Source organism: Musca autumnalis, unplaced genomic scaffold (assembly GCF_047663935.1).
Source record: "Musca autumnalis isolate F117 unplaced genomic scaffold, ASM4766393v1 scaffold_1, whole genome shotgun sequence".
Lineage (NCBI taxonomy): Eukaryota > Metazoa > Arthropoda > Insecta > Diptera > Muscidae > Musca > Musca autumnalis.
In genome coordinates, this window is record NW_027411644.1 from 89,791,448 (window position 1) to 89,810,943 (window position 19,496).

The 19,496-nt window shown below is 38.1% G+C and overlaps 1 protein-coding gene across 1 annotated transcript in view; it reads left to right on the forward strand.

The window, feature by feature from the left end:
* Positions 1-19,496, forward strand: part of Efa6 (Exchange factor for Arf 6) — a 219,094-nt gene that overhangs the window by 155,428 nt on the left and 44,170 nt on the right. Inside the window, 5 exon segments of the mRNA XM_073984950.1 lie at positions 13,825-14,900; positions 14,974-15,167; positions 17,268-17,460; positions 17,540-17,715; positions 17,778-17,875. Of these exon segments, the coding sequence (XP_073841051.1) occupies positions 13,825-14,900; positions 14,974-15,167; positions 17,268-17,460; positions 17,540-17,715; positions 17,778-17,875 (1,737 nt within the window).

Consider the following 19,496-nt stretch of genomic DNA (forward strand, 5'->3'; position numbering starts at 1 on the left):
ATTGATCCTTCTTCCTTTTAAAGGGGTGAATAATATCTTTCGAACACGTTATAATTTTTTAAAATCGGTTAACAAATGGCTAAGTTATAGTGGTTTAAGTCTGAAAACCCCCGCAAAAAACTATAACTGAATTTCTCATAAAGACCTCTAAACGCTCTTCTGTGTATAGAATACCTCTAAAAGCTCTTCTAGAAATTTAAGACCTCTGAAAGCTCTTCTGTGTATATAAGACCTCCAAAAGCTCTTCTATGTTTAGAAAAACTCTAAAAGCTCTTATATATGTAGAAGACCTCTAACAGTTAATGTACAGTCAACCAAAAAAGTCTACATACACCCTATAAATCTCGGGTTTTAAGGGTAAGGACGCATTTTTATGAAAATGCAAGTACTTAGTTCTATCTCATATCCCTAATAAACAATATTACATATAACAAAAATATATTCCATAATGCGAATAACGGTAAATTCTATAAAATTTAAAAAATTAATAGGGAAAAAGTGCACATACACCCAATGAAATGTTAAGATTGCCGTAAAATTGATGGAATAAGCAACACAAATTTTACATTTTATTGCTTTATCGAATGTCTCTGGTTGTCTATGATATATTTTAGACAAAATAGTAACATATTTGTGCTTTAATTGCCGTTATTTCATGTCAGACTTCGCGTATAGCTTGTTAAGGCGGACCCTTGCAGATTTCTTTGAGTTTTTCAGTCTAGTAGTTTATGAAACCCCAGAAAATACAGTGGGACTAATAATTTTGGGATCCAAGAGCGCTATGAAGTTTTTCTTGTGGATAATATATGCTCCTGAGCTTCGCTAAATATACGAATTCCTGAGTTTTCTCATAAATTTTATAGTTTTCACAACATCCCAAGGGGCAAATTACATGCAGAAGCCTTCGAATTACCTTGTAATAAGGTCTGGTACAATCCTCGAGCATCCACTGAATCAGCAATGTAAAAGTATCCGACATTTATAGCGCTTCAGGTGACCCTAACGATCATAATACGAGAGCATACTAGTTAACAGTGTCAATTTCATACAAATTTCATGCATTCTTTGGTGGTGCTTTTATTTTGATGCTTTGGAAACTTTAGGAGCGGGTTTGAATAATAATGTTATACATTTCTGATTGAGTTAATTTATTACAAGCTAATTCCAAGGTTATTGCTTGTAATTTGACCCTTGGAATGCTGTGAAAACTATAAAATTTATGAAAAACTCAGGAATTCGCATATTTAGCGAAGCTCAGGAGCATATATTATCCCTAATAACAACTTCAAAGAGCTCTAGGATCTCAAAGTAATTAGTCCCACTGTATTTCCTGGGGTTTCATAAAGTACCAGACTGAAAAACTCAAAGAAATCTGCAAGGGTCGCCTTAACGAGCTATACGCGAAGTCTGACCTTAAATAACGCCAATTAAAGCCCAAATATGTTCCTATTTTGTCGAAAATATATCATAGACAACCAGAGACATTCGATAAAGCAATAAAATGTAAAATTTGTATTGCTTACTCCATCAATTTTACTGTAATCTTAATATTTCATTGGGTGTATGTACACTTTTTCCCTATTAATTTTTTAAATTTTATAGAATTTACCGTTATTCGCATTATGGAATATATTTTTGTTATATGTAATATTGTTTATTAGGGATATGAAATACAACTATGTACTTGGATTTTCATAAAAATGCCTCCTTACCCATAAAACTCGAGATTTATAGGGTGTATGTAGACTTTTTTGGTTGACTGTATGTATGGATGAACTCTAAAAGCTTATCCATGTATAGAATACACTATGCAACACTGAAAATGCAAACAACTTCTGGTATGCATTTTTTGAAAGTACATATTTAGACTACAAAAACCCTAGTAGGGGTTTGTCCAGTCAGATCCAGTTCGGATTTTATGGCCTCATCTAAACCGTGCTAAATCTACACTTTTTTGCATTTATCAGGCCTTTATCTCAGAAACGAATAGCAATTTGGCCTTGCTGTCTTTAGCAATATTGTAGCCCTAACATAGTAGAAATTATCTTTTGAAACAACCACATAAGAAAAACTCCATCTAGGGCATCAAAATCTATAAAATATAGAAAATTTTACATAATTGCTGAAGTTCTGCTCAGTATCGGCTAAACTATTGGGAGTTGAACCAAGTAACCTTTTACAAAAATCTTCCAAATAAAGTTCTCAACTATTCTTTAGAACATTCTGAAACTCTAAAATGCTTACTTCATGTTGTTTCAGCGGTATTTTGCATCATACCTTTAACAACACGTATTTCAAAAACAGTTCACACCAACAGTTTATTCTCGCATTTCGGATTTCACTACATTATTGAAATTTTTATTAAATCGTCGTTGAAAAATGTACTGAAAACAACGGCATAGAGGCTTTTTACAACAATGACATGTTCTGAAGAGTTGTGTATTACATTCCAGGGAATATTTTTCCAACAGAAAATATTCAGAAAAAATTAACGGTTTTGGAGATACGGTGCGAAATGTATGGAAATTGTGGAATTTTTGCATATATTTTGCAATTTGAGGCAATAAATGTAGTTTTTCGAGTTCATTATTTCTCCAAACATTTTATTCTTGTCCTTATCTACAAATTTGCTTTAGAGGTCAGAAGAAGATTCGCGTTGGTTTCAGAGATATAGCCCCGAATTTCTTTAAAAACTCAATATTTAACCATGTTTAGATATGGTCATAAAATCCGAGCTGGATCTGACACAACAAAATCCAACTAGGGTTTCTTGTCGTTTGGGTGTGTACTTTCAAAAAATCCTCAGTTCCAATTGTTTGCACAAGATCACCTTAAAAATGTTGCACAGTGATATCTCTAAAAGCTCTTCTGTGTATAGAACACCTCTTTTTTATGTATGGAAGACCTCTAAACGCTTTTCTATGCATATTCGACACTTAAAAGCTATTCTGGGTATAATAGACCTCGAAAAACTCTTCTGTTTATAGAAGACCTTTAAAAGCTCATCTATGTACGGTTAACAAATGGCTAAGTTATAGTGGTTTAAGTCTGAAAACCCCCACAAAAAACTATAACTGAATTTCTCATAATTTTCAAAAATATAATGTTTTTTTTTTGTTTTGTTCAATAATTATTTTGCAAATTATGAGAAATTCAGTTATAGTTTTTTGTGGGGGGTTTCAGACTTAAACCACTATAACTTAGCCATTTGTTAACCGTACATAGATGATATATAAGAGCTTTTAGAATTCTTCTAAACATAGAAGAGCTTTTGGAGGTCTTATATACACAGAAGAGCTTTCAGAGGTCTTATATTTCTAGAAGAGCTTTTAGAGGTCTTATAAATACAGGAGAGCTTTTAAAGATCTTCTGTACAAAGAAGAGCTTTATGAGAAATTCAGTTATAGTTTTTTGTGGGGGTTTTCAGACTTAAACCACTATAACTTAGCCATTTGTTAACCGATTTTAAAAAATTATAACTTGTTCGAAAGATATTATTCACCCCTTTAAAAGGAAGAAGGATCAATAGAAACCCGTTGTGGAAAAAGAAGATATGTATGTTTAAATTTGAAAATGTAAGAAACCCAGATTTTCACTACTTTTACCGTTACAAAAAAATAAAACGAAGTGATACAAACGAACTAAAGGCATTATCGTTGTCCATGGATCCCAACACGATATAATTATACATCAGAACGCTTGAATATTTTTCTGGTCAACTTTTGTAGCACAGTGCCATTTATCGACATTTTTCGAAAAGTTTGCACCTTCTCAAGGCCAAACTGCCTGAAGGAGCGTTCCAATGCTTTTGCAATGTATTAGAGAGTTCTTAACTACTGTCTTGGCTACAATTGTTGTCCTTGTGTTCGATCGAAAATCTCAATGGTTTGGCTGTTATATGCCAAAATGTCCAAAAAACGTGGATAAAAAACTGAAAGTCAAAATCGGGAGGCTCGATTTTCACGATAGACCTATGGTCTAGTAGACTTTTTTGCTCAGTTCAATCCTAGGAATAAGAAACGCGAAGGGCCCATTAAGGTTTTCAAATCGCCCCAGCCTAATGCCTAATGTGTCCTATCTATTGAATGTACATAACGAATACCTTCAGAAGATCTTCTATCAAAGAAGAACTATTAAGCGATTTGGCCACTTATTGAGCACGAAAAAATGACATGTTTCATGATTTTTTTCCAAGAAATCTATCAAATTTTTTAGAAGATTTTGCTTTCATCTGATAGATCACACATTGAGCTACATACTTGCGGAATTTCTTTTGAATGAACCAATAAAAAAATTTTTGATTTTGTAAATTTTGTAAGTGGCCATAAGCTACATTCATAACAGTTCTATCTGTAAAAGGCTTCCAAAGAGTATAGAAAACTGTAAAAGCTCTTCCATATTTAAAAGCTTCAGGTCTTGTAACTATGGAAAACCTTTAAAAAGTCTTGTATTTTCCCAATAAAAACATCCTTATGATCTTATTTCTATTGAAAATTGCATTCTATAGAAAACCTCTAAAAGCTTTTCCCTCTTCTATCCACATATGACATCTGAAAACTCTTCTATCTATAGGAGACCTCTAAAAAATACTTCAAAAAGCTGTTCCTTCAATTGTACCAATAAAAGCTTTCTTTCTATAGAAAACATTTTAAATGTGTTCTATCTATGGCCGACCTCTAAAAGCTCTTCTATGTATAGAAGACCACTAAAAGCTCTTCTAGTGTGGAAGTCCACTAAAGGCTCTTCTAAGTATAAAAGAACTCTAAAAGGTCTTCTAAGTATAGAATAACACTAAAAGGCGTTCTAAATATAGAAGAACTCTAAAAGCTCCTATCTACAGTTTCGGCCAAAAATAATGCACCCCCTCAGTACATTTTTTATACCCTCCACCATAATATGGAGGGTATAATTAAATTTGTCACTCCGTTTGTAACACCCATCCCATTATTGTTGTTTTATTATTTTAGAACAACTAATTTATTAGTGGAAACATCGAAATATTCACCGGAGACCCTATAAAGTATATATTCTTGATCAGGGTAAAATTCTAAATCGATATAAACATGTCCGTCTGTTGAAATCAAGATACAGCTCGCAATTTTTAAGATAGAACTTAGTAATTTGGTATAGAAGTTTCTATTACCCCTAAGATGTTTTTTATTGCAAATGGGCTATATCGGTCCACGTTTTGATATAGCCCTTATAGAACGGTACCATCCGATTTTCGGAATTTTTAAGGTTTTAGCCTCATTATAACACCGAAATGGCTGGAATTTGGTACTTAGTCTTCGTTGGGGGGATAAGACTTTGTGGGTAAGGGTCCTGTCGAATTGATTTGGAATCACTCCTTAACCACTTTCGATATATGTTTTGCCTTGTTATCTTCCTGGAATGCCCATCTAAATGGCATCTCTTCTTCAGCATAAGGCAACATCACGTCTTTAAATACGTTACGATACTTGAAACGATCCATAATTCCATAATTTTATGATTTGGTCCAATCCCTTGCCCCGAAAAAATCAAAGACCATTATGTTCCGCCTCCATGTTTAGGATTTCACCGTTGCCCATTTGATCTACGCCTTATGCCACCCGAATCCTTTAAAATCAACTTACATTCATCAGGAGACAGCACAGTACTCCATATTTGGATACACCAGTTCAGATTGGTTTTGGCGAATTCAAGTCTGGCTTTTTAATTTTTTGACGATATGAAAGGTGTTTTTGTTTGCTGGCCATCGACTGAATAAGCCGGCCTCTACCGCTCATCTGTGAATCGTTCTTTTCCTTTTTTTTTAAATCTAAGCGATTTTGTATTTGACAAGAAGATGCTGTGGCATCATTTTTGGATAAAAGTGAACAATATCGGCTAATGTTTTGGTATAGCCCCCTTTATATAGAGGTACCACCTGATTTTCGGTATTTTAATGATTTAAGCCACATTTTCATACTAAAATAGGTGTAATTTGGTATTTAGGGTTCCTAGTGGTCGTAAAATTTTTCCAACAAAAATTGTGGACCTGGGTCCAAGTTTGGGTATTGCCCCCATATAACAGTACCTCCCGATTTTCAGTATTTTGAGGATTTGAGCAAAATTTTACGAAAATTTATTATTTCGCCTAAATAATTAATAATTTTATATCCTCTATGTCTAAAAGATGTGCGTGTGTCATCCAAAATAAAGGATACGCAACGCAATATTGATTTCAAAAGTTGTTCTTATCCCTCGATTGGGGACCTAAAATGTTCTTCCTCTTTTTGTTTCTTTATAAGATACAGTGTCGGCCAAAACTAAAGCACCCCCTCAGTATATTTTTATATCCTCCACCATAAGATGGGGGGGTATATTAAGTTTGTCATTCCGTTTCTAACTACTCGAAATAATCATTGTAGACCCCACAAACTATATATATATATTCTTAATCAGCGTGCATTTCTACATCGATATAGCCATGTCCGTCCGTCTGTCCGTCAGTGGAAATCACTCTAGCGTCCGAACGGAATGATGTAGGTGGATGAAATTTTGGTAAAATCTATTATATGTACGTAGGACTTTTGTTATTGAAAGCGGGCTATGTAGGTCCACGTTTTCTTATAGCCCCCATACAAAGTGACGCGTCGTCGTTTTAAGGAATTTTTTTTAGATATTGTCACCACCGAATTGGTTGTAGTTTGGTATTTTGTGTCTCCAGAGGCTAAAAAACATTTCTACCAAAGTTTGTTTATATAGGTCCACGTTTTGGTATAGCCCCCATAGAACGCCCCATATATAGTACGCGTCACTTTAAGATATTTTAAAAATATTTTAGTCCCATTTGACCACAGAATCGGTTGTAACTTTATATTTTGTGTGTTTCAGAGGCTAAGAAACATTTCTACCATAAAATGTTTATACAGGTCCACGTTTTGATATAGCCCCCATAGGACGATATCTCCCGATTTTCGGTATTTTTAAGGTATTAGCCACATTATCACACCGGAATTTGGTATTTAGTCTTCGTTGGGAGTATAAAACTTTCCCCCAGAAATTTGTAGTTATAGGTCCACGCCTTCATATAGTCCCCATAGAAGGGTTCCTCCCGATTTTCGGTATTTTGAAGGTTGTGGTCACATTAATCCACCGAAATGGCTGAAATTTGGTCTTCATTTGGGATATTAAACGTTCCATATGAAATTTGTTGGTATAGGTCCACGCCTTGAAGTAGCCCCCATAGAACTTACCTCCCGATTTTCGGTGTTTTGAAGGTTGTGGCCTCAATATTCCTCAGAAATGGCTGATATTTGGTATTTAGTCTTCGTTGGGGGTATAAAACTTTCCCCCAGAAACTTGTCAGTACAGGTCCACGCCTTAGTATAGCCCCCATAGGACGGTACTTCCCGATTTTCGGTATTTTAAAGGTTGTGACCTTAATATCCCACCGAAATGACTGAAATTTTGTAGTTAGTCTTCGTTGGGGGTATACAACTTTCCACCTGAAATTTGTCTGTATAGGTCCACGCCCTCATATAGCCCCCATAGGACGATATCTTCCAATTTTCGGTATTTTTGAAGGTTTTAGCTATATTATCCTACCAAAATGGCTGAAATTTGATATTTCGTCATCCTTTGGGATGCAAAACTTTCTCCCAGAAATTTATCGGCATCGGTCCACGTTTTGATGTACACCCTATGGAACAGTACATTCCAATATTCGGTATTTTGAAGCGTTAAGCCTCATTATAGCACCGAAATGGCTAAAATTTGGTATTTAGTCTTTTTCTGGGCTACAAAAATTTCCCTCAGAAATTTGTCGATATACGTCCACGTTTTGATGTACCCCCCATATAACGGAATATCCCAATTTTCAGTATATTGAAGGTTTTAGCCTCCGAAATGGCAGCAGGTTGGTACTTAGTCTTCGTTAAGGGTATAAAACTTTCCACCTGAAATTTGTCAATATAGGTCCATGTCTTCATATAACCCCTATAGAACGGTACCCCCCGATTTTCGGTATTTTGAAGGTCGTGTCCTCAATATCCCACCGAATTCCCATTTCCCATTTGTGAAATTTGGTATTCAGTGTTAGCTGGGGGTGCAAATTTTTCCACCTGAAATTGTCGGTGTAGCCCCATGTCTACATATAGCCCCCATAGGTACCTCCCGATTTTCGATATGTTGAAGGTTGCTGCTCAATATCCCATCGAAATGACTGACATTTGGCAGGTAGTCTTCGTTCCCCACCGAAATGGCTGATATTTGGTATTACGTTTTTGATGGGGATATGAAACATTCCACCCGAAATGTTGCGGTTGACGTGCTCAAATAGCTCCCATAGGACCATACCTCCAGATTTACGGTATTTTGGAAGTTGTGTCCCCAATATACCACCGATATGTCAGAAATTTAGTATTTAAAATGCCATGGGTGTATAAAATATTACAGAATATTTCGCTCAATTGTAAATATTGGTCCATGTTTTGGAAAGAACAACGATCTCGCCCCATATGAGCTGTTTTGAAGGGAGTATTATCAGTTGAGATATATGTACTACTCCTGCAATAAAAGGAAGAGTTTAGTACTTTCATAAACGAAATTAAACTAGTTGTTCCTATTCACTTCAATACAGGGTATAAAAAGTTCGACCCGAACTTAACGCTTTTCTTACTTGTTTTCAAATGATATATATTTATGAAAACAAAGTTGTAATTGTTTAAAATTTTTTTCTTTTTATTTATTTACATCTTTATTATTGGAAAACACAAACATAATGAATTCAGAATTTAATAAACGTAAGTTAAAATTCAAAAACAATTGGTCGCAAGTATAAGCGAGCAAAACTATATAAGCGAGTTATAACAGCAGACCTCCCTTTGCTTTCATCAAAGTGAAACGACGCAAAGTAAATTAAGATTTTCTATGGAAAACACTGGAAAGTTCGGTGATCGGTTCTAGGATTAAAAAAAGTAACATTAAAGGGCCACAGTGCAATAAGAATCATCTTGCGAATTAGCATTTTTGGTAGGGGAGTCATTTCTCCCAGTTAAGTTTGTTGTTTTTTTTTTTATTACAATACCATTTTCTAATTTTACTTCATTCAATTTATTAAATTTTGTCAATAAAAATTTAATTTTTTGCTTCATAAAACACGCCTATCTCGCAGACATCTCGCAGTCCCGAAATTGCCCCGAAAAATCCAGAAAACTCGGATTAAAGAACTTTGAAATCCCGAATCCCGGAATTTTTGAAAACCCTTCTCGTTCGACATCCCTAATCCTCCTAACGTATTAAAAGGCGTGATGTTGCTTTATGCTGAAAAAGAGATGTCACTTAGATAGACATTCCAGGAAGATAACGAACCAAAACATGTATCGACAGTGGTTAAGGAGTGATTCCAAAACAAATCGACAGAAATTCGCCATTGGTCTGTCCAATCCCCTGATCTTAGCTCTCGATTGGGACTTGTGGTAGATCGTTAACTCAAAAAATCAATAACAAAAAATTTGAAAACCAAAGAAGATTTATTTGAAATTTTAAATTCTAAATTCCTTATGTTTTTGTTTTCCAACAATAAAGATTTAAATAAATAAACAGAAGAATACAAAGAAATTACAACTTTGTTTTCTTAAAAAAATGATCATTTTAAAAAAATGCGCTGAGGGGGTGCTTTATTTTCGGCCGACGTGTATTTTTTCGCAGGGCAAAAAACTTTAATCTAATTTTTTATCGTTTCTACGGGTATTGAGAACCATAAAAATTTATTAAGAATTTCGTTATAAAGTTTTTATTTTGCAATTTCTGACATTTGTTGATGAAATGAGGCAAGAATCTACCTCACATTTTCCACCCTATATGACGGCATTCTACTTTCATTACTGCCAACAGCAAACAATGCATGCCCGAAACTTGCATGCAATTCGTATATTTAAATGTATGTGTATGCATGTATGTGTATCCTGCACGCTTTCTTTCTTTTTTAACTGTCACTTCCTTGGCTAAGACATTTCTATAATCCCAAAAACACAAACACAACAAAAAGACACTCCCAAACTGCACAGCAACAGAAACACAAAACACACCTACAAACATTTTCTTTTTCAAAATTAATTTTTTCTCCAATTTCTATTGAAAAGCTAAAATTTAATATACCAAACAAAGGGTTAACAACCAATTTTGCGTGTAAAAATTTAAAGCTTAAAAATATTTTTTTCAAAAAAAAAAAAAAAAGAACAAAATAGCAGTAAAAAGTATAAAATTGTAAAATATCTAATTTTTAGAAATTATTTTTAAAATTAGTAAAGAGAGAAAACACCAAAAAAATACCACAAATGAAGAGAACATAGGCGAGATGTCATAATGACCGGGCGTCTATAAAAACACCCATATGGTCGTCTATCGACACCCTTATTGTTGTCTATATAGGCACCCTTATGGTCGTATATATAGACACCCTTATGGTCGTCTGTTTAGACCCTATTAACGTCTAGCAGGACGCCCTTGATGTCGTCTGTAAGGACTTCCTTGAGGTCGTCTATAAAGTCGCCCTTGAGGTCGTATATAAAGACGCCCTTCAGGTCGTCTATAAAGACGCCCTTCAGGTCGTCTATAAAGACGCCCTTCAGGTCGTCTATAAAGACGCCCTTCAGGTCGTCTATAAAGACGCCCTTCAGGTCGTCTATAAAGACGCCCTTCAGGTCGTCTATAAAGACGCCCTTCAGGTCGTCTATAAAGACGCCCTTCAGGTCGTCTATAAAGACGCCCTTCAGGTCGTCTATAAAGACGCCCTTCAGGTCGTCTATAAAGACGCCCTTCAGGTCGTCTATAAAGACGCCCTTCAGGTCGTCTATAAAGACGCCCTTCAGGTCGTCTATAAAGACGCCCTTCAGGTCGTCTATAAAGACGCCCTTCAGGTCGTCTATAAAGACGCCCTTCAGGTCGTCTATAAAGACGCCCTTCAGGTCGTCTATAAAGACGCCCTTGAGGTCATCTATAAAGACGCCCTTGAGGTCTTCTATAAAGACGCCCTTGAGGTCGTATATAAAGACGCCCTTGAGGTCGTATATAAAGACGCCCTTGAGGTCGTCTATAAAGACGCCCTTTTGAGGTCGTCTACAAAGACGCCCTTGAGGTCGTCTATAAAGACGCCCTTCAGGTCGTCTATAAAGACGCCCTTCAGGTCGTCTATAAAGACGCCCTTCAGGTCGTCTATAAAGACGCCCTTGAGGTCATCTATAAAGACGCCCTTGAGGTCGTATATAAAGACGCCCTTGAGGTCGTCTATAAAGACGCCCTTTTGAGGTCGTCTACAAAGACGCCCTTGAGGTCGTCTATAAAGTCGCCCATGAGTTAGTCTGTAAGGACTTCCTTGAGGTCGTCTATAAAGTCGCCCTTGAGGTCGTATATAAAGACGCCCTTCAGGTCGTCTATAAAGACGCCCTTCAGGTCGTCTATAAAGACGCCCTTGAGGTCATCTATAAAGACGCCCTTGAGGTCTTCTATAAAGACGCCCTTGAGGTCGTATATAAAGACGCCCTTGAGGTCGTCTAAAAAGACGCCCTTTTGAGGTCGTCTACAAAGACGCCCTTGAGGTCGTCTATAAAAACGCCCATGAGTTAGTCTGTAAGGACTTCCTTGAGGTCGTCTATAAAGTCGCCCTTGAGGTCGTATATAAAGACGCCCTTGAGGTCGTCTATAAAGACGCCCTTGAGGTCATCTATAAAGACGCCCTTGAGGTCGTCTATAAAGACGCCCTTAAGGTCGTCTATAATGACGCCCTTGAGGTCGTCTATAAAGACGCCCTTGAGGTCGTCTATACAGATGCCCTTGAGGTCGTCTATAAAGACGCCCTTGAGGTCGTCTATAAACGCCCTTGAGGTCGTCTATAAACGCCCTTGAGGTCGTCTATAAAGACGCCCTTTTGAGGTCGTCTACAAAGACGCCCTTGAGGTCGTCTATAAGGACGCCCTTGTCGTCTATAAAGACGCCCTGCAGGACGTCTATAAAGACGCCCTTAAGGTCGTCTATAAGGACGCCCTTGAGGTCGTCTATAAGGACGCCCTTGAGGTCGTCTATACAGACGCCCTTGAGGTCGTCTAAACAGACGCCCTTGAGGTCGTCTATACAGACGCCCTTGAGGTCGTCCATAAAGACGCCCTTGAGGTCGTCTATAAAGACGCCCTTGAGGTCGTCCATAAAGACGCCCTTGAGGTCGTCTATAAAGACGCCCTTGAGGTCGTCTATAAAGACGCCCTTGAGGTCGTCTATAAAGACGCCCTTGAGGTCGTCTATAAAGACGCCCTTGAGGTCGTCTATAAAGACGCCCTTGAGGTCGTCCATAAAGACTCCCTTGAGGTCGTCTATAAAGACGCCCTTGAGGTCGTCCATAAAGACTCCCTTGAGGTCGTCTATAAAGACGCCTTTTTAAGATCGTCTATAAAGTCGCCCTTGAGGTCGTATGTAAAGACGCCCTTGAGGTCGTCTATAAAGACGCCCTTGAGGTCGTCTATAAAGACGCCCTTGAGGTCGTCTATAAAGACGCCCTTGAGGTCGTCCATAAAGACGCCCTTGAGGTCGTCTATAAAGACGCCCTTGAGGTCGTCCATAAAGACGCCCTTGAGGTCGTCTATAAAGACGCCCTTGAGGTCGTCTATAAAGACGCCCTTTTAAGGTCGTCTATAAAGACGCCCTTGAGTTCTTCTATGAAGACGTCCTTGAGGTCTTCTATGAAGATGCCGTTGAGATCGTCTATAAAGACGCCCTTGAGGTCGTCTATAAAGACGCCCATGAGTTCATCTATAAAGACGGCTTGAGGTCGTCTATAAAGACGCCCTTGAGGTCGTCTATAAAAACGCCCTTGAGGTCGTCTATAAGGACGCCCTTGAGGTCGTCTATAAAGACACCCTTGAGGTCGTCGATAAAGACGCCCTTGAGGTCGTCCATAAAGACGCCCTTGAGGTCGTGTATAAAGACGCCCTTGAAGTCGTCTACAAAGACGCCCATGAGTTCGTCTATAAATACGCCCTTGAGGTCGTCTATAAAGACGCGCTTGGGGTCGTCTATAAAGACGCCCTTGAGGTCGTCTATAAAGGCGCCCTTTTAAGGTCGTATATAACGACGCCCTTGAGGTCTATAAAGACGCCCTTGAGGTCGTCTATAAAGGCGCCCTTTTAAGGTCGTATATAACGACGCCCTTGAGGTCTATAAAGACGCCCTTGAGGTCGCCTATAAAGACGCCCTTGAGGTCGTCTATAAAGACGCCCTTGAAGTCGTCTATAAAGATGCCCTTGAGGTCGTCTATAAAGACGCCGTCATCTATAAAGACGCCCTTGAGGTCGTCTATAAAGACGCCCTTGAGGTCGTATATAAAGACGCCCTTGAGGTCGTATATAAAGACGCCCTTGAGGTCGCCTATAAAGACGCCCTTGAGGTCGTCTATAAAGACGCCCTTGAAGTCGTCTATAAAGATGCCCTTGAGGTTGTCTATAAAGACGCCCTTGAGGTCGTCTATAAAGACGCCCTTGAGGTCGTCTATAAAGACGTCCTTGAGGTCGTCTATAAAGACGCCCTTGAAGTCGTCTATAAAGACACCCTTAAGGTTGTCTATAGACCTCAAGGGCGTCTTTATAGACGACCTCAACAAACATGGCCTAAAATAACACTTCCTCATGATGTAAATGATTCGCCGCCCCCTTTTTTGGTGTTTTCCGAGAAAATACTCTAGATATTAGTTTTGAAACATATTTGGAATAGCTAGTCTCTCCATATCCACCCAATCTACCACCCGCATCTTATTTCCAAAACATAACCCAACTAATAAATTTTCTGGTTTTTATTTTGTCTCCCATTTAGAATTCGGATCGTGATCGTATTGTTTGGACTTATAATGCTCCCCTACAGCCACATCAAATAGCAGCTTTGCAACAGCAGCAGCAGCAACAACAACAGTATTCAACAAATTACAATAGCAACAATCATTCTCATTCCCATCATTCACATTCACACTCCAGTTCGATGAGTTCATCGCCCCAACACTCAGCCGGTAGTCCTGCCTCACCCACATCGGTATCCAGTTCAGTGATGTCATCATCGGGCGGTTCAAAGGGTGCCTTTGGTCTTAGCGGTAATAATAATGGTCATTTGCAACAACATCAACAACATGTTGTTGTTACCAATGGTAGTAGTATGAATTCAACAACTAATACAACAACAATGGGTTTATTATATTGTCCCAATGGTGGTGGTGGTGGTGGTAGTAGTAACAATACTAACAATACTTTAGGTGGCACTGGCGGTGGCGGTGACCTTAGTGTCTCCGAGGCCATATCAAATATTTCTAGCCCTGACTATCAGGATGATGATAATTTACTCAGTTCTCGCGATCTTTTAGGCGGTATGATACTTAGTGATCCCAGTGATTCGGATTCAACAATTCTGGTTTCGGATGCTGCTGTGCAGCGTCAACAGCAACACCAACAACAACAGCACAACCATCATCGGCAACAGCAAAAGTCTTCGGAACACAAGGTTGTCATTAAGGTGCGTGGCGCCGATAATGGTAATAATGTCAACAACAATAACAACAACAATGGTTCACCATCGAGTAGATCTCAGCATGCCGCCACAACGTCTTCGGATCTTAAAGATTCAGAAGATGAACTTGCCACCCTAACCGATGAAACTCATCATCAACAACAAAGCTCCTCCCATCTGGGAGGAGGCAATAATAATAACTCTGGTGGTTCGGCTGCGGATGGTCGTGACTCCTCGCCACCTGTCTCCGATGATGGCAGTGATGTTGAATCATTACACTCCTATCATTATTCACCCAAGGCTGTTGATATGCCATCGGCAATACGTTTGGCAAAAAGACTGTACACTCTTGATGGTTTCAAGAAGAGTGATGTATCGCGTCATTTAAGTAAAAAGTAAGTGGAAGACATTTTATGTGTGAATGGTATTTGAATTAATTTTCTCCTCTCTCTCTCGCTCTCTTTCTAGCAATGATTTTAATCGTGCTGTGGCCGATGAATATTTGAAATATTTTAATTTCGATAAAAAGACTTTGGATCAGTCGTTACGTGAATTTCTGCAACAATTCGCCTTGTCGGGTGAAACCCAAGAACGTGAACGTGTTTTGGTACATTTTTCCAAGCGTTATTTAGATTGTAATCCAGGAACATTTAATTCACAAGGTAAGTTTACAAACACAGATATGGATACGAAACTAAAATAAGTAAAAAAATAATCAGTCGGATTTACGGACAGAAATATACCTTGAGCCTTCTAGTGGTCTACAAAAACGACCAGGTCCAAGTCGTCTATAAAGAAGTCCTTCTTGTCGTCGATAAAGACGACCTTGTCGTGTATAAAGACGCCCTTTATGACGTATATAAAGACGCCCTTGAATTCGTCTATAAGGACGCCATTTAGGACGTCTATAAAGACGGCATTTAGGACGTCTATAAAGACGGCATTTAGGTCGTCTATAAAGACGCTATAAAGTCGGCATTTATGTCGTATTTAAAGACGCCGTTTAGGTCGGCTATAAAGACGGCGTTTAGGTCGTCTATAAAGACGGCGTTTAGGTCGTCTATAAAGTCGCCGTTTGAGTCGTCTATAAAGACAACCTTTAACTCGTCTATAGAGACGACCTTTAGCTCGTCTATAGACACGACCTTTAGCTCGTCTATAGAGACGACCTTTAGCTCGTCTATTGAGACCACCTTTAGCTCGTCTATAGAGACGACCTTTAGCTCGTCTATAGAGACGACCTTTAGCTCGTCTATAGAGACGACCTTTAGCTCGTCTATAGAGACGACCTTTAGCTCGTCTATAGACACGACCTTTAGCTCGTCTATAGAGACGACCTTTAGCTCGTCTATAGAGACGACCTTTAGCTCGTCTATAGAGACGACCTTTAGCTCGTCTATAGAGACGACCTTTAGCTCGTCTATAGAGACGACCTTTAGCTCGTCTATAGAGACGACCTTTAGCTCGTCTATAGAGACGACCTTTAGCTCGTCTATAAAGACGCCGTTTAGCTCGTCTATAAAGACGACCTTTAGCTCGTCTATAAAGACGCCGTTTAGCTCGTCTATAAAGACGACCTTTAGCTCGTCTATAAAGACGACCTTTAGCTCGTCTATAGAGACGACCTTTAGCTCGTCTATAGAGACGACCTTTAGCTCGTCTATAGAGACGACCTTTAGCTCGTCTATAGAGACGACCTTTAGCTCGTCTATAGAGACGACCTTTAGCTCGTCTATAGAGACGACCTTTAGCTCGTCTATAGAGACGACCTTTAGCTCGTCTATAGAGACGACCTTTAGCTCGTCTATAGAGACGACCTTTAGCTCGTCTATAGAGACGACCTTTAGCTCGTCTATAGAGACGACCTTTAGCTCGTCTATAGAGACGACCTTTAGCTCGTCTATAGAGACGACCTTTAGCTCGTCTATAGAGACGACCTTTAGCTCGTCTATAGAGACGACCTATAGCTCGTCTATAGAGACGACCTTTAGCTCGTCTATAGAGACGACCTTTAGCTCGTCTATAGAGACGACCTATAGCTCGTCTATAGAGACGACCTATAGCTCGTCTATAGAGACGACCTATAGCTCGTCTATAGAGACGACCTTTAGCTCGTCTATAAAGACGACCTTTAGCTCGTCTATAGAGACGACCTTTAGCTCGTCTATAGAGACGACCTTTAGCTCGTCTATAGAGACGACCTTTAGCTCGTCTATAGAGACGACCTTTAGCTCGTCTATAGAGACGACCTTTAGCTCGTCTATAGAGACGACCTCTAGCTCGTCTATAAAGGCGACTTTTAGCTCGTCTATAAAGGCGACTTTTAGCTCGTCTATAAAGGCGACTTTTAGCTCGTCTATAGAGACGACCTTTAGCTCGTCTATAAAGACGACCTTTAGCTCGTCTATAAAGACGACCTTTAGCTCGTCTATAAAGACGACCTTTAGCTCGTCTATAAAGACGACCTTTAGCTCGTCTATAAAGACGACCTTTAGCTCGTCTATAAAGACGACCTTTAGCTCGTCTATAAAGACGACCTTTAGCTCGTCTATATAGAGACGAACTTTAGCTCGTCTATATAGAGACGACTGGTGTGGTAAACATCTATGACAAGACGTCTTTTAGGGTCGTTGTGGTGTTCTCAAGAAAGTCTTGGTACATATGTATAAAGGTCTCCCCGCGGACCTACGTCCCGTTCCACAGTAGAGTAACTTCATACTTTGGAAAAAAAATTACATTTTCATTATTATTTTTTATTTCAGATGCCGTTCATACCTTAACCTGTGCTATTATGCTGCTTAATACCGATTTACATGGTCAAAATATTGGTCGTAAAATGACTTGTAGCGAATTCATTGAGAATCTTGCAGAACTCAATGATGGTGACAATTTTCCCAAAGATATACTCAAGAGTTTATATCAGGCCATTAAAACACAACCCTTGGAATGGGCATTGTAAGTATCATCAAGCACACACTCTCTTCCCTAACTCAAATTTCAAAAATATTAATAATTCTTTATTATTTCCTTGCAGGGATGATGATGCCAACGATTTAGCGAAACAACAGTCTGATAATAAAAATAGCATACAAACTACTGCGCATTTAGGACAAAATCCATTTTTGGATTTACCCGAAACCACTAATGCTGTCGAATATAAAAAGGGTTATGTCATGAGGAAAAGTTGTTATGATGCAAATTTCAAGAAAAGTAAGGGAATTGCATTGCAAATTCAATTATTTATTAATTAAAAATGTTCTTGTTTTTTTTAGCACCCTTTGGCAAAAGATCATGGAAAATGTTTTATTGTACTCTACGAGATTTAGTATTATTCTTACACAAAGATGAGCATGGTTTTCGCAAGAGTCAAGTAAGGTTTCCGCCATGTTTTTTATACAGTCTGTCGCAAAAGTTAGTATACACCATTGAAACCAAAATATATTATTGATAAAAAACACTATAACTTATTGAAAACAACATACAATTAGTTTTATTTGATTGATACGAAGGTAGTCTTCTGTGATAACAATGAAAAGTGTATAATATTTGCATACATAAGAAAATGTACGGTTCGAATCCCAAAAAGACCAAAATTTATATCGCAAAAGTAAGTATACACCGGAGAATCCTTGTGGAACTGTGTAAAAAATGCTTGATATTTTTGAGCAAAATAAAACTAAATCTGTATTTAAGATACTCTAGGAGGTATTACTTAGCTTTAATGCCAGTTACAGTACTAATAACTATAAATCTGCCGTACACTGGATCGTAAAACCCAAAATAATTGCTCATTTATAAATACAACTACTGTAGCGACAAAATTCAGGGTTTTATGTCCTTTTTAATGATTCTGAAGACACAAAATACTCAGAAGAGCTCTAAACTGTTAATATGGGGTGATCTTGATCGAGATTCAACTTGTCCTGGTTGATAAAACGAGATTTTTTGAAGGAAACCCATATTTTTGGGGTCATTGTCCTTTTGAAACATGTAATAATCCTTAATCCTTGCACTGAAGGTCTTTCCTTTTGCATCAATTTTCTCGCAAATTGTGTCTCTTTTCATATTCCCACCAAAAATAAATAGTAGGAGAACCTGAAATTCCGTTGTAATCCCCACATTGATTCTGTAGCACCACAGTAGGGAATGTTAGCTCATTGAAAAATTTAATACTCAGCTTTCAATGCTTTTATAACGCATCGATTGTGCAGAAGTCTTCTGAAAAGCTGATATCGATTCACTTAGGACCAAAATACAACTAAATGGTTCAGTTAAAAGTAGTACATTAGATATTAGTGGTACATTAGATACTAGAGACACGAGAAGCATGCCCGATACTGCTAAAATGCCGGTAGGTCAGTATAACTGTAGGTCTCACAACGGAATTTGAGGTTCTCCTACTATTTATTTTTGGTGGGAATATGAGAAGAGCCACAATTTGCGAGAAAATTTATGCAAAAGGAAAGTCCTTATTTGCAAGGATTAAGAATTATTACATGTTTCAAAAGGACAATGACGCCAAAAATATGGGTTTCTTTCAAGAAATTCACATTTTATCAAACAGGATACGTTGAAACTCAATCAAGATCACGCCATATAAAAGTTTAGAGCTTTTCTGAGAATTTTATTAATAAACAGGACATGACACACGGAGTTTTGTCGCTACAGTTGTTGTATTAAAGATGAGCGATTAATATGGGTTTTACGATCCAGACCACCGTACGTCTTGTCACTATTAGTACTGTAACTGCCATTAAACCTAAGTAATATCTTCTAAAGTATCTTAAATACAGATTTAGTTTTATTTTGCTCAAAAATGTCAAGCGTATTTTACACAGTTCCACGAGCATTGTCCGGTGTATACTTACTTTTGCGATATAAATTTTGGTCTTTTTGGGATTCGAACCGTACATTTTCCTATGTATGTAAATATTACACACTTTTCATTGTTATCACAGAAGACTACCTTCGTGTCAATCAAATAAAACTAA